At 35.9% G+C, this 14,959-nt stretch overlaps 1 protein-coding gene across 2 annotated transcripts in view; it reads right to left on the bottom strand.

Annotated features, from left to right (window-relative positions):
* TINAG (tubulointerstitial nephritis antigen) overlaps positions 1–13,887 on the bottom strand; it is an 80,292-nt gene extending 66,405 nt beyond the window's left edge. The window contains exons 1-3 of one of the 2 annotated variants that reach the window (XM_069488107.1): positions 13,429–13,887; positions 2,115–2,178; positions 1,364–1,453 (exon numbers count right to left, since the gene is read on the bottom strand). In XM_069488107.1, coding sequence (XP_069344208.1) covers positions 1,364–1,453; positions 2,115–2,178; positions 13,429–13,783 — 509 coding nt within the window. In that variant the 5' untranslated portion in view covers positions 13,784–13,887. The remainder of the gene's footprint in view (positions 1–1,363; positions 1,454–2,114; positions 2,179–13,428) is intronic. The other variant, XM_069488108.1, reaches the window with a different exon arrangement.
* Positions 13,888–14,959: the final 1,072 nt, after the last annotated feature.

The following is a 14,959-nucleotide window of genomic DNA, read 5'->3' as shown; positions in this document are numbered from 1 at the left end:
GGGCTCAAAATGCACAAGTGATGGAAAGAAAGTTTTTCTTGCCAAGGAAGGCAGCATTTCTGACAACTTCTGTGCTGAAGTGTACTTTCTTATGTTTTAGACTGTGGTTTCTCATGTATTCGGTAACAGTGCTTACAGTTTCTTGGAAATGTGTGCTAATTAGGTCCAGCAATTGAATCCTTTTAGGAACCTGATTCAGATAATTTCTCAAGATGACACATACTCTCATGTTCTTTGAGTGATTTAAATACAATTTAGCCACAGAAAATTATAATTGGTTTTCCCTAGAAATACTTAAAATGTCGTCAAGTTATCGCCTAAAATATTGGTTACACACACACATGCACACACAGAGGAATTGAGAATGATTTAAGAATATTAATGTCAACAAATGTGACTTTCTATATTTTCTGACTTCCAAGAAAATATTTTGGATACATTGAAATTCTGTGTCTCCACTGTGCTGGGAAACATAACATCTGTTTGTGGAAGGAAATGGTATTGCTATTTTTAAAAATTACATCTCAAGATTATTTCATTTTTCTAGGTGCTTGATAATAGATCTTCCCATGTGAAGTCTTTTGCGGAATGTGGAAGATGCTATCAAGGGTATACGGAGATTTGATCAATGGCAGTGAAGAAATCCCGAGGCAGATACCAGCCAGTCTATTTATCTTTCTTTCAGTTCTACAAAGAAAGCTGGTGTTGGGTGCCTACATCCTAATTCCTTTATGTAAGCAGACAAGCCAGCTAATTTATGAATCCTTGGAAGAGCACAGGTATTTCCAATGTTTAAGTGTCAATCATCCCCATTTTTAGTTTGCTAGCAAAGCAAAGTGGCTCCACCTGTCTTTTGACTCGACTGTGAGTAAATTTGGCTAGTTATCAGTCATTTCAGTGAAGTTTTCTAGATTGACTTGTTATGGGGGGGATCATCAAAACACTCTCCTTTTAATGTCAGATTCTACCCAGGGTGGCTAAGCACGTGATTGGCTTGGTTGGGACACCAGCAGAGGCAAAGGTGGTTAGCATGAATAAATCAATTTTGCTGACTTCCTGATTTTGCCTAAATACTTATCCAAAGTAAAGCTCCCTCCACCCTGTTTACCTACACCATGACATTGCTCTCTCCTAGATGATTTATGACTATGTTCTAAATTTCTTTTTTCTTTGTGCATTTGAATTTTCAACTACTTACTGTTTACCTTTGCATTCCAATTTTACTTGTTTTCTATCTCCTTTCCCATATCTCTCCCACTCTTGCTTTTTAAATAATGACCATTTTTAGACAGTCAATACATTGTTTGAAATCTGAGGAATAAATGAGTGTGCCGAGAAGCATATAGAACAATATTTCTCTCACCCATAGTCTCCTTTATTGATGTTTTCAATTAATTCTGGACGAACAAGGCATACATGCTGGGAACATTTCCATTGCTGTCCTGAGCATGTGCTGCAAAGATACAACAATTACAAAAGTGGTGTGGCCTTTATGGGGTATATTTCAAAATTAGTAATAAGAGTTGCACATTGTTAAGGTATAAAATATAATTTTTAACATTAATGATGGCCATATGGCTATTAGATTCTCGGCAAAAATACATCATAAAACATACATTAGCCACCCCTCAATATGCTCTTATCCTCTGCTGCAGGCAATTAATAAATGATGTGATCACATATTCATTGAAGTTTGAAAACACAAGACAATTTGGACAGTAGACTAATATACTTGTATTTGGACATTTTCTGCAGGCTAATCCTTTTAAAGTACCATGTTTTTATATATAGTTATTGTGCTTAAACATATACAATTTGCCTGTAGTATTTCAGAATGTTTGTAATTTAGAGGTATATTTAATGCAGGCCTACTGTATGATAAAGTTTCATTACCAAGGACATCAAACTCAAGCATTAAAATATATATTCATGATTAAATTTTTGACATTCATTAAAGTTAAATATGCTTATAAAAACTTACAAATATGTGATGTTTTATGACATATGATTTGCCTATATGTATTTAAATGTATGTTTTATTTCACAAATATTCCTTTTATTTGAAGAAAACATGCACAGACAGAATTCAGTTAAGTGCCACTTAAATTCATTACCAGGAATTGCAGTTTTCTTTAATTACTGATCCTTCATCATAATGATGACCATCTCTGAAGCAACCTGTTGACATAACATATAAACAAAGGAAAATTCTAAATTGAGTGATAACATCCATTAACACAACAAGTAATCTAAAATTGTGGTTAGTTTTTCAAATATACAAAAATATTTGGTGCCAATCTGATAGAAATACACATCTGGTGTATGTCAAGGTTCATACATAGAATTCTGGGCTTGTTCCATGAGTTTTTATCTTTAAACTGCATGTTATGTTCCAACAGAAAGGATTTGTAAAGCACTAAAACCAGATTGCCAGGAAATTAATCATTCAAAAAATAATTAATGTTTCTAAATAGATAAGCAATATAATAGTACTTGAATCAATTTATGGCATTTCACATTAAAAAACTAATCAAGTTCCTTAAGTGATTATAATTAATTGGATACGACTAGAACAAATAGCTCATAGCTTTAGACCAAAATACAAAGTCAATTCATTGAATTTACTTTACAAAGATAAATTCGATTCCTTTTCTTCAGGATTTGGATCAGGAGAAAAATTCATGAAATAAATAAGATTGCAGCTATTTGTCTTCCAAATCCAAATGTTTCTCAACTATTAACTGAAACTAGTTGTAAACTAGTTTACCAGATGATATAAACTACTCAAAAGAGATGAATAGTGAATTATCATTTGAAAGACATCAGTAAGATATGGTGAAAATAGTACCCTGGTTATGAATTAAATCCCTTTGGAAAATATAACCCATCAAATTTCAAATTAACATTGAAATAGCAAAAGGAACTTTAATGACATTTTTTTGACAGAACATATAATTGATATATCACATCCATGACCTTGAATTAAACAAAATGAATTCTAATTTTTTATTCATAAAATCATAGGTGAAAATACACCTTTAGAAAACATTCCAAGGGACCTGGTTTAACTTCTAGCCACAATGTCACAAAAGCCACTTATGAAATTAGCTATCCTTTGATTTTCCAAAAAATTGTTTCATAGGACACATTTCACAGCTGCCCCTCCCCTACATATGCTATGCTTCATAGTTTAATATTGTTTGGTGAATTAAGTTTTTATGTGTTTACATCTATTCATTCCTTTCCCAAGGATTTTTGGCACTTCGCAATCATGGGGTGAGAGAAGGAAACCACCTATCTCCTGACCTCAGGCTTCCTAATGCAGCAAACCCAGGAGACAGGGGAGATTTAACTTTAAATCAAATTCAGAGTTATAATTGCTACATAAAATTAGGCACTTTTAATAACTGGATTGACAATACGTTTGTAACTTAAAGAAACCCTAGAAGTTTTTATTACCTAGGAGTAACAACAGAAAGTTCATGCGATCATCCAAGTTTTCATTCAAAGGCAAGGGGAGTATTTCCCTGATCATTCTTAAAGGGAGAGTGGGGAATAAAAACAAAACTGATTTTTAATCATACCTCATGAATCTTGAATATTCAACATACGAGTTAACATGGACAAAGGGAGCAGAAATCAGAAAGGTCCTAAAGGAGAAAAGACTCTCCCTTCTCTAACTTGTACTCCATTTCTTGGTCATTCTTTCCTCATATCAAGTCAGAAAGCATTCCAAGGGACCTGGTTTAACTTCTAGGATCACGTCAGAGTGAACTACGAGACTCTATGTTCACTTTAACCTCACTTGAGAATTGGTCTCTTGAGCAAAAGCCATATCAGTTACATCTGCCCGTGGTTGAAGTGCTAACACAGTAAAGCATCAGCTTCTATAAATACTGAGACACATTCACTCACTCCTTTGCTGCACTCCTTTCCAACTCCAATGTGTCCCTCCTTCTCCGCAAGGCATTTAGAAGAGATCTTTTAAAATATACATCGTGCCATTTTCTACTTAAAAATCTCCATGTTGTTTCCTATCAAATTTAGAATAAAATCAAAATTGTTACCTGACCTATTAGGTCTTACCCAAAATGTCTCTCCCCTAATCTCGGCCCTTGTCACTCCTGTTGAGCTGACTGGGATGGAGGTTTACAGAAAAATGAAGGATTAACATAACAGTAGGGAGGAGAGAGAGGAGTGGATGGATAAAATTTGGGGGTAAAACAAATGGGATTCACTTATGGATTGAGTTTGGGGAATGAGGAAACAAAGGAATCAAGGATGTGTCATTAGGACTTTGGCTTGAGCAATACAGGGGCGACAAAGCTATCACTGAAATAAGAAACATGCTTTTTCAAGAAATCAGGAGTTCTGGTTTGCATATTGTAGATTTAGATTAAATCTAGGCTAGATATCCTAATGGAGATGTCAAGTAGACAGTAGTTTATGGAAGACCAGAGTTAAGTCAAGGGCTGGGCATGAATTTGGGGGATACCAGCATACATATTTATTTTTTAAAACCAGAGATTAAATAAAAGTCCTGTGGAGAGAGTGTACATAGGTAAGAGAAAGTGATCCAGGACTGAGCTCAAAACACTCCGGCTGACAACATTCAGAAGAAGAAACCCGGAAGGAGTGGCCTGTGAGGAGGCAGGGAATCCAGGAGGGGGCGGTGTCATGGACAGCGGGGCAGGAAGGCATTTCATACATGTGAGATGGTCAGCTGTGGGCAGTATTGCTGGGAGGCCAAGAATAAAAAAGCAGACATCTGAACACTACATTTGGTAATGTGGGAGTCACCAGTACCCCTGCCAAGAGAGATTTCATTGAAGCAGCAGAGAGTGACATCCTGTAGGAATGGATTGTTGAGAGACTTGGAAGTAAGGAAGCCAAATTTTTCTTCCAGATATTTTGCCATGAAAGGGAAGAAGGAAATGAGACAGTAGCTGGTTAAGGACATGAAGTCAAAGGAGGCCTCTTTTCAAAGTTGGGAGAGACAAAAACACATTTTGCAAATTGATGGTTAATCAGGAGAAAAGGAAAAAAGTGATACTGAGAGAAAGAGACAAAAAGAGAGGGAGAACTGTAAGGGTGAAGATCTTGAGAAGACAAGAGAAGATGGGATTCAGAGCTCAAGATGGGGAATAGATTCGATGTTAGCTGCAACCCAGATGGAGGTAGGCTGAAAACTGTGATGGTGGAGAGACGAGAGGATTCCTGTCTGGTAGCTTATTTTCTCAGTTACATATGTCTGAAGAACCTCAGAGTAAGTAAATTGGCTACACACAGCATCTTGACCAAAAAATAAGAAGAAGAAGAAGAAAATAAAACAAAACAAAAATTAATGACCGCTGAAACTAAGGGAGTTTTGCAACTTTAACAGTCTTTAATGCAAAATTAAGCAAATCATATATTTAGAGAGTGAAATTGTTGGTCTTATTCATTGAGGAAAAATGATCATATGATATCTGTGATTTATTGTAAAATACTTCATCACAGTGTGTTATAAAAGTCTGTGCTGGTCTGTACTTCTCTGCAGGAAAGGCAGCTGCTTGCTCTAATCAGGAATCCACACCCCAGGGGTGGTCAGTAGCATTCATTCTGAAAGGCCAGACTTCAGGGCACCTGCTACAAGTACTTCCATTATCCATATTTGGTCCAACACGAGAGGATTAGTATAATAAATGTCAGAATTGGGCTTTCCTTGGTAAAATCAGTGGCTTGTTAATCAGCATACTGGAGATAAGTAATCAGCTGTCATTGGTTAAATTAATAGTGCTTAATTTATGTTTAGCTAAAATATTTCAAAGTCACGTCTCACTCTTGTACAGTTTATATGTATCTCCTACAGTCATAAACCCGTACTCTTAGACCTGGGACCCCAGGATTGATCTATGTCCCGTGTCATTTGTCCAGCCGTCTGGGTAGGAAGATTTGTCATTCCCTGATACCCACTGTAAGGGTAACAGTCCTACCTCTGTAATATTATCATATGTGTCTCCAATAAATTTTTCATGCAATGTAGATGTGGGAACACCTAAAAGGCCAGGAAGTTGAGACTTCATATAGCTTACAGAAGTTGTATGAATTAGTTTGTGTCATATTTTTGTAACTGTCAGTATGTGTGGCAGAGTTTGGACTCTGATTTATCTTCATTATAATATGGTTAAGGAGGTTGTGAAGGAGTAAATAACCCTTATCTAATTCAGACATGTCAGTGGCTTACATACATTTTTTTAATGCAAACATATTGTACATAATCAAATTAACTTAAGTCTGTTCACAACAGATGGTATACTAGACTCTTTCCTTAATATCTGCTACACCAAAAGATTATGTCTAGAAAATCCACTCTGGCTCTGTTTCAAAATCCATCAGGGATTTTCCGTACCTGACATTTGAAGTCCTCCAATAACTGCATGTTACTTTCAGATATGGGTAAAAGAAAAACAGAGAAGGAAGATATTTACCAATACACTCGACTTCCAATTTATACAAAAGGGACATATTTTTTAATCCTTAAGATAAAGTACACAGTTTCGAGTCATTGATTTAAAGAGTTCTTAGTACAAGCACAATAAAAAGAATTAGACAATACCATGTAACCAGATCCTTGAAAAATAATATCTAATAGATCAGCAAATGAAAAACATAGCATCTCAAAGGAAAGTTCCTTTATTCATGAAAAAATAGTACAAATAAAATACCATTGTCTTTTTATTTTAGTTCATTTTCCACATTTTTAAATGTTGTGTAGAACTCTCTTCAAGCAGCTACTTTAAAAAGCAAGATAAAACAAAAGAAAAAAATTATCTTTGTGAGAGCAATTATAGTCTCAAGTGAACTTTTTGCTACTAAATAAAATGATTAATTGCTTCCCTCTATAATGAATGGAATAAAACCTATATCTGGAACATAAGTTCTACCTAAAATATGGCCCTAAATTAAAGTCTTAACAAAATTCCAGTTCTCAAGCAAAAGTTAATATTGAAGAAGTAGCAACTTCATTTTTGAATGGGCTATATTTCTCAAATAAGAAAAGCTCAAATATATTTTAGCACATTAAAAACACTACAGCCTATACTATCATACTAAGACTCAAGCTAATATTAAATTGATAAAAAGAACTTTCAAAAAATGCAGACATCTAGATAGTCACTGTGTTTTTAGATTATTCTACATTCTTAATTTTTGGCAGAAACTGCTGATTGTTCCCAGTATCATTTCCTACTATTTTTTTGGTAGCAGAACCCCATTCATAGCTAGGCACATTAACATTAACACACCACTGAGCAAAACAAAACAAAATAAAACAAAACTTTGGTGCTCAGCCTCTCTCCACAGTTGGCATGGCCATGCAATTATGTTTTGTCCAAAGAGATAGGCGCAGAGGTGCTCTTCCCTACTATAGAATGTCTCCTTCAAATGTGGAAACCATGCCTTCCTTTCTCAGTTTTATTGAGTGGGTCTCAGATATGATATTTGGAGCATGAGGAGCCAAACTGGATCCTGAATACAAGGCCCTATTCTAGCAATGGTGGAGTAGAAAGCTAGATAGATGGAGCTTGGTCTCTAATGACATAGTGAATCCAGGCAAAATATCCTATGTGTTAAAAATGTGTATGTTAACTAGAGTTGTTATCAATCTGATACAATTTTATCTGGTACAGAGTATTTATTAAATAAGTATTAACCATTGTAATGTACTCAGCTTTCCAGTTGAGATTGTAGAGTAATAGTATTGTCCATACTCGATCTGCATGTGGCGTATTACTCACTTGCAATGGTTTCTAATTTTTTCACGTACTTAAGTCTTCTGACCCACAAAGAGCATAAGTTTCTAGAGGCCTAGGACTTTACAAGACTCTTTTCTTATCAGTCTCAATGCTTACCACAATGATAGATATCTAATAAGCTTTAAATACTATCAATTACTCCTGTTAAGGTGCCAACTTCCAAAAGAATGTAAGAATTGCTCATTGAAACTATGGATAAACAATAATACTTTACAAATACCTTTTAAAACTACTTGATGTAGGAAAAATTGTGCTTTTGAAAATATTTTTACTCTTTAGAATCACGTAGGAATAAAATTAATATTTAATTTAACAAAGAATTTGACAAAATAAAAATTCTCTAGGTAGCAATTCAATCCAAATTCAACCAGTACTTACTAAGCAACTCTCTCTTCATGGCCCTGTAATTTTTACACAACAAATAAACCACCATATTTACTCTCAAGAAGCTTTCTACATAATTGATATAAAGTAATTCTCCTATTAAACAAGGTGAAATGAAAGAATACACAAGTTAATACCCAAAAGGTGCTTAGAATAGTTGGCTCCACAGTTGAGTACCAATAAATCGTAGCTTGTAGGAGGGAGGAATAGTAGGTTCAGTAAGCCAGGAAAAAGCATGCTACTCAGAGTATGCTACAGAGAGGTCTACTAATTAAGTATCTATAATGTGCAAGGAGTTTCCCTTGACTGCAAGGCCCAATCTTGTCACTATTAGAAACTGCACTTAAAACAAGAATGTGATCCCTAACTAATCCTGGGCATAGGGCTCTTTATGATGCCTTATATATTATCATCATGTTACAGATATATATTATTTTCATGTTATTTAACTTCACCAATTTTTTCAATGATCATACTAATATGACAAAATAGAGCAGTTCAACCAAAATACACCTTTGATTTGCTTACATTTTCAAGGAAATCACCTTCTTTCAAGCCCAAAATAAATACAACAGTAAGTGGCCTAGGATTTCCCCATACAGTTGTGCAAGTTGTATATTGAACAACAACGAGGAACTCCACTGACAGAAACTACAGAAAGATTGACCTTTGGCAGAAAATGAGAGTAGGTCAGAGAGAAAATAGCAAGGGGGAGTTTTGTGGTAAAATGGAAAATACATGTATTACCAAAAGGTGACATCCACAACTTATCTCCAGCTGATGGCTGTCATGTAAGACCCAGGGACCCTGAATTGCCAGATCTTGTAACTTTTCAGGAGTAGCTAAAAGTCTGGACTTTTAAATGTTTCTAATTCTTATTAATGCTATTTCCTGTTGGTTTTATTTTTCTATGTAGATCATCATATTGTCTGAAAATAATAAAGGTTTTATCTCTTTTTTTTCAGCATGTTTCATTTCAATTTTTTCTCTTAAAGCATTAAAAAGGAACTCCTTGTTAATAGTAGCAAATATAATAGACATCCATGTTTTGTTACTAGTCTTAAAAGAAATACATCTACAATTTTTCCATTATGTATGTTTACTTTGGGGTTTAAGTATGGAAATCTTTACTGTGATAAAGAAATGCATTTTCATTTCTAATAAGAGGGTTGAGAAAAGTTGCCAGATAGTATATGAACTTTCATGAATAAATAGCATTTATCTACAACAATAATCAACTATAATATAATGTTTATAAAAAATATGCAATTCAAAATAAATCTTATAGTATCCAGGAATAAACAAAGAGTACATAAGGCCACTATGGAGAAAAATGTTAAATCTATTTAAGGACATTTTTAAAAATCAAAGTAAGTGAAAAGAACTATACTCTTGGATGAAATGTCTCCATATTACAGAGTTCAATTATCTTCAAATAAATCTATAAATTTTAGACAATTATAATCAAAATTTTAGCTGGAGTTTTTGAAGAATTAGATAAACTTATTGAAAATCTGTTTATGAAAGATTAAATGTCTACATGTAATTGGTCAACCTCGAAAAAGGAGGACAAATACTTTGACTTACTGTGCCAAGTGTTAAGACATATTAAAAGGCTGTAGGTAGAACAAGGTAAGTCACAGGAAGAAGAAAGCCAAATACTTAAGCAGTGTATGAGAAGAAGCTCTAACCCATTAGTAATCAAAGAAATTCAAGTGAAAATGACAATGAGAAATCATATTTTAGTGACCATATAAGTAAAAATAACAAAGCTGTATAATACGAAGTGTTAGAAATCTGGGGTATATGGGTTTTTAAATAGGGCCAGGGGGACTATAAACTGATGCAGTTCCTGAAAGCCATCTGGAAGGACTTAAATTAAATGAATGCATACCCTGGACCCAGCAATCCCAGTCTCGTCCATAAAAAGACATTCATGAGGCTGTCCATCATGGACTTCTTTATACTAGCAGAGAGCTGAAGGCAACCTAGGTGTCCATCCACCATGGAGGGAAAAGGTAGGTAAATGAGATGAAGGAACATCACAGAGAACTGAGCATCAGTCAAAAGCCACAGACTAGGCATACATTTGGAGACATGGGTAGATACTTAAAACATGATGGCTGTCTAAAAAAGCAAGAAACAGAATGAGGTCTCTAGCATAATATGGTCTATATAAATTAAATACTCAACACAAAAACCAAGACTACATGCTTCAAAAGTGTACATAAAAATAAAACAAGGGCAGATTAGCTATAGAGAAAGATGGAAATGGATCATAAACATCAAAGGAAAGAAAGGAAGAAAAAAGAAGAAAAGGATGTAAGAAAGGAGAGAGAGAGGAAGGAAAAAAGGATAAAAGAAAAAAGGAAGGAAACAAGAGAGGGAAGGGGGGAAGGGAGGAAGGGAAACAAATCCATAAATAAGACAGAAGTCTTTATGGACCAGTGATAATAGTGTGCTCTAAATAGACTTTAATTCAGCCAACCCTCTCTGCCCAGAGATGGTGAGAAAAAAAACCTAATATTTAATTTTTTAAAAAGTACTGCCTATATGGGTCAAACCAACCACCTATTCGTACTGACAGGATGCCTGTTTGAGACCTCTAACATGTAAGCCTCTTAGATTGATATTCAAACTCTCCCTGATCTAATCATTCTTTACATTTTTCCCCACCTACCTAATTACTGATGTCAAACCATACAGTTTCTTATAAACTCATTCTGCACATACTACTCAAACCTATTTCCGCTAATCTTATCCCCTAAATAACACCCAATCATCTTTTGTGACTCAGTTCTAATGTCCTGAGTTCCACCATATTGAGTACATGTCTCCCATAGCTATTGCCTCATTTTACCGAAGTTATCTCCTATGTCTCTTTCTCATCTATAAAGTCCTCAAGAGCAAGACCATGTCTTAGGAAGTTTCCGCTTTTACCCCACGTAGCAGTAGTCTACACTGCTACACAACTAGTCCAAGCAGCTCTTTTCTCATCCTCCAGTACTGCTCAAAGTGTACCATAGACCAGCACAGGCCTGAGAAATATTTGCTACTGGTCTATGAAGCATTAAGTATGAAAAGTGAGAGCAGATGTATAGAAACTTTCATAGCAAGTTGATGGCCCCATTTTAGCACATGATTTTTATTTTACAGAAGTAGTGCCATGAGAGATTGAAAAGATAAAAAGGTAGACATTCACCACCACAACTTCAGAAGCACATTCTAGCCCACTGCAATCCTCTACTACCTTATTTTCTACTTTTACTTTTTCCTACCACCAAGTCTATCTTTCAACACGATCTTCAAAAAATGAAAATCTAACTTCTCTACCCCAGCACCAGCTATGTAATTTGTGGGGCCAAGTGGAAAATTAAAATGTGGGGCTGTTTTTCCAAAATCATTAAGAATGTCAAGATAGCAACCTCAGAGCATTAATTAAACCACACATGGGACTCTTCTGGGCACGGGGTCCTTTGTGACTGTACTGGCCACACATACAAGAAGCCAACCCTAATCCTACTTAATGTCTTTCGATGAGTCCTCACAACCAAATCAACTCCCAAGTCCCTAACATGGCCTGTGAGGTGTGACATAATAGGACCTCTACCCGCCTCTCAAAGCTTATTTCACATTCTCCCTAGCCCTCCAGAAGCAGTGGCTTCTTCCAGTGGCTTCTTCCAGGCTCTGGGCCATTCCAACCTCCTCACTCAGGTCATTCTTCTGTCAACTCATTCCTCCTCATTCCTCAAGTCTCAGCTTAAATGTCTTCCCTGACTGACCCTCCCACCCAGGCTAGAGTTATAGTATTTTACATATTAATGTTATATTCTGTTACACTTTCTCACAGCACCCTAAATGTTTCCTTCAGAGAATTTATCACAATTTGCAATGGTACAGCAAATTTGTTAAATATCTTCCACCCCTCTCCCACAACTTGACTGTGATTTTCACAGAAATGAGGCCTTGTCTTTTTTCTCTTCTCTGTTGTTGCCCCAGCACCAAACACAATGCCTGGCACAGCAGAGATACTCCAGGAAAAAGTTTTGATGAATGACTAGATCTCTCATTTCTGCTATAGTATCTTCCAGCTTATAGGATTAAATAAATATTTGCTGAGCTGTTTATTGGTAAAATGAAAAGGCCTAGGATAAATGGCAATTCTGTGGAAACTTTTAAATAATACATGTGTGTTTTAAAGAAACATTCCCTTAATTGTACAAGCATTAAGATGACATTATTGAGAAGGAGGGCAATGGTATCTGGATTTTTGAATGAGATATGGATTTTGAAATACAGATTCTAAGCCCCTAGTTTATCATAAATTGTCTTCTAACTATAATTTCTAGTCCTTGTGCATTTACAGTCGTGTGACAGACCTCCAATTAGCCCTGAATTTCTGCTGAGGAGATTTGATAAAATGGAAGACAGAAAAATAACGCCTCATCTAAGTGTAGTTGTAGAGTTTGGTTTTGTTGTTTTTGTTCCAGAGCTTGGTTATATCAATTATTCAAAGTCAATAGCCATCCTCCTATAAGTAGACCAATATAATAAACACACCATTCTCCTTATGTTATATTTATCCACTCAACCTTAGAGTTTTCAACTCCTCTATATGAAGTCCTTCTTTCTTCTTGATTATTTTAAAAGTCCCAGATTGGCAAAACAAAACAAAAAATAGACATGAAAAATCTATGTGGTATTACTTAGGCAGGAATGGTAACTGACTTTCTTTTGTTTTTGCCCTGGTTTTAATGGCATCAATATACCACATATTCTAATGCTAGGGGCTCCATTAGCCCCACAAAATAATAAATAAACTTGCAGATGATCAGGCTTGGAACTTTCATGAGAGTCTCTAAGAGATTACACTCAAAAAGGCTTGAGAGTCCTGATGTCAATACATTTGGAAGGAAGGAGGAAGGTAGGAAGGAAATGAGGAAGGAAGGGAGGGAGGGAAGAGAAGAGTTTTAAATAATTCTTATATAAGCTGAATGAGTTTTCAAAGCAGAATCTAGACCAGTACTGAGGCTGTCAGATCAGAACTTTCCTGAAGGTCCTGGTATGACACAGGCACCCTGCATCCAAACCAAAGCACTTCAGCAATACAAAAAAAAATTATCTTAGCAATCATAATAATCATTTTCATTTCATGGAAAGAAGGGGAAAAAAAGAAAAAAAAGAGACAGTTTTTCAGTTTTTGTTGTTATGAACTAGGATGATGCTTAAACACATTCCCAAAGCCTACCTTCTGGATACCAAAGCTGTGCGTGAGCAGGCCATTCTTTCTCTTCACGGCAAAAGGATTTGTAATCAGGACAGCAATCAGAATTTTCCCTTTCACAGAATTTATCACAGTAACACAATGCATTCGCCTCATAGAACTGAGTGACACAGCCATCATCTCTGTCTTCACAACAACCAAAATTTCTACAGTATTGCCCTTGGAAAATGGCTCTTTTGAATCGAGTACCTTCCAACATGGTGTGATTCCTAGTGAAATAAGCTCCTAGGTCAACTTCTCTCTGAGAAAAATACTGCTTCTCCATCCAAATTTCTGTAATAAAGTAAGATAAGATCAAGATCTTATATCCGGTCCACATTGTTTGGAGGTCGGGTACAGCTCCCACTTTCTGTTATATCCAATACCCTTGGGGCCTTCTCCTTCAAGTTTGAATTCTAACCACCAAAACACCCCAGCCTGAACCCTGAAACTGATCCTTTACCTGAACTGAGTATATGTCTTGCAGTTAAACATTAATCAAGAATTTCAATGTTTGCCCAAGATAAGTGTTAGAAAGATTATTATTATTCCTCCAGAGTTAAAAATTTATAATATTTCATATAAAGTAAAAACCTTGCATCATCAAAATATCTGCATAAAATCTTATACACAGAGATACATTGACTATTGCTTGTCCCTTAAAAAAAATCTAGATTCTTAAATCAAAAACCTCCCTGAAATATACATGGCCCAAATTATGGCTGCAATAACTACTGGCAAGGTGCAGGAAATTCAAAAGTCAAAAACACAATTATTCATTTCACCTATTTCCACTGCAACTAAAATCCAGGCTCTCATCAGGCTGCCTCCTAGGATCTGTCATATCAATAACAGTTGCTGTAAATCATGCCTGGTCACACACAGGCTTGATTTCCCATCTGTATTCCATTTACCTACCAGAAGCATCTTCATTTCAAGGCTTAGTGGAGCCTAATTCAGCTGGAAATTCCCTGAGGGTGACCTTAGTTCTCTCCACCTGAGTCCCTACTTAGCATCAATGTGGACACCTTCAGTGGAAAGGCAGTTTATAGTCAAGAAGAGTCAACACACAGTGCTAACAAGCAGTGGGGAGAAGGAGTTGAGAAGGAAATTCAAAGGTCAAGACGTCTTTAGTGTTTCTGTGGAGCTGTGCATTTACCGTGGGCTTTGCTATACTGTGTTTATTCATTAACTACAATAACTCCCTTTGGATTAAGGATAAGTAACCAGCAGATGATGATTCAGCAAGAGTGTCTTAGTGGACCAGTGGAAAAGACCTGTCTTGGCAATCAGAAAACCTGGACTCTGGTCCCCAAGCTACTGTTTAATTGCCTCTATGACCCTGAGTTCACCATTTACTTCTCTGATGCTGTTATTTTTCTATAAAATGAGGGTCTTCCTCTCCAAAGCCATTTCATAATTCTGACCCTTCAACTTGTTCCCTGACCTTGCTCCATATTCTACTCAACTCACACCTTTATGTATTCATTGTGTCGCTTTCTTCTGGCATCTTCCT

This window comes from Eulemur rufifrons, chromosome 15 (assembly GCF_041146395.1).
Source record: "Eulemur rufifrons isolate Redbay chromosome 15, OSU_ERuf_1, whole genome shotgun sequence".
In the NCBI taxonomy this organism is placed as follows: domain Eukaryota; kingdom Metazoa; phylum Chordata; class Mammalia; order Primates; family Lemuridae; genus Eulemur; species Eulemur rufifrons.
This window is presented reverse-complemented; position numbering and strand designations above follow the sequence as displayed.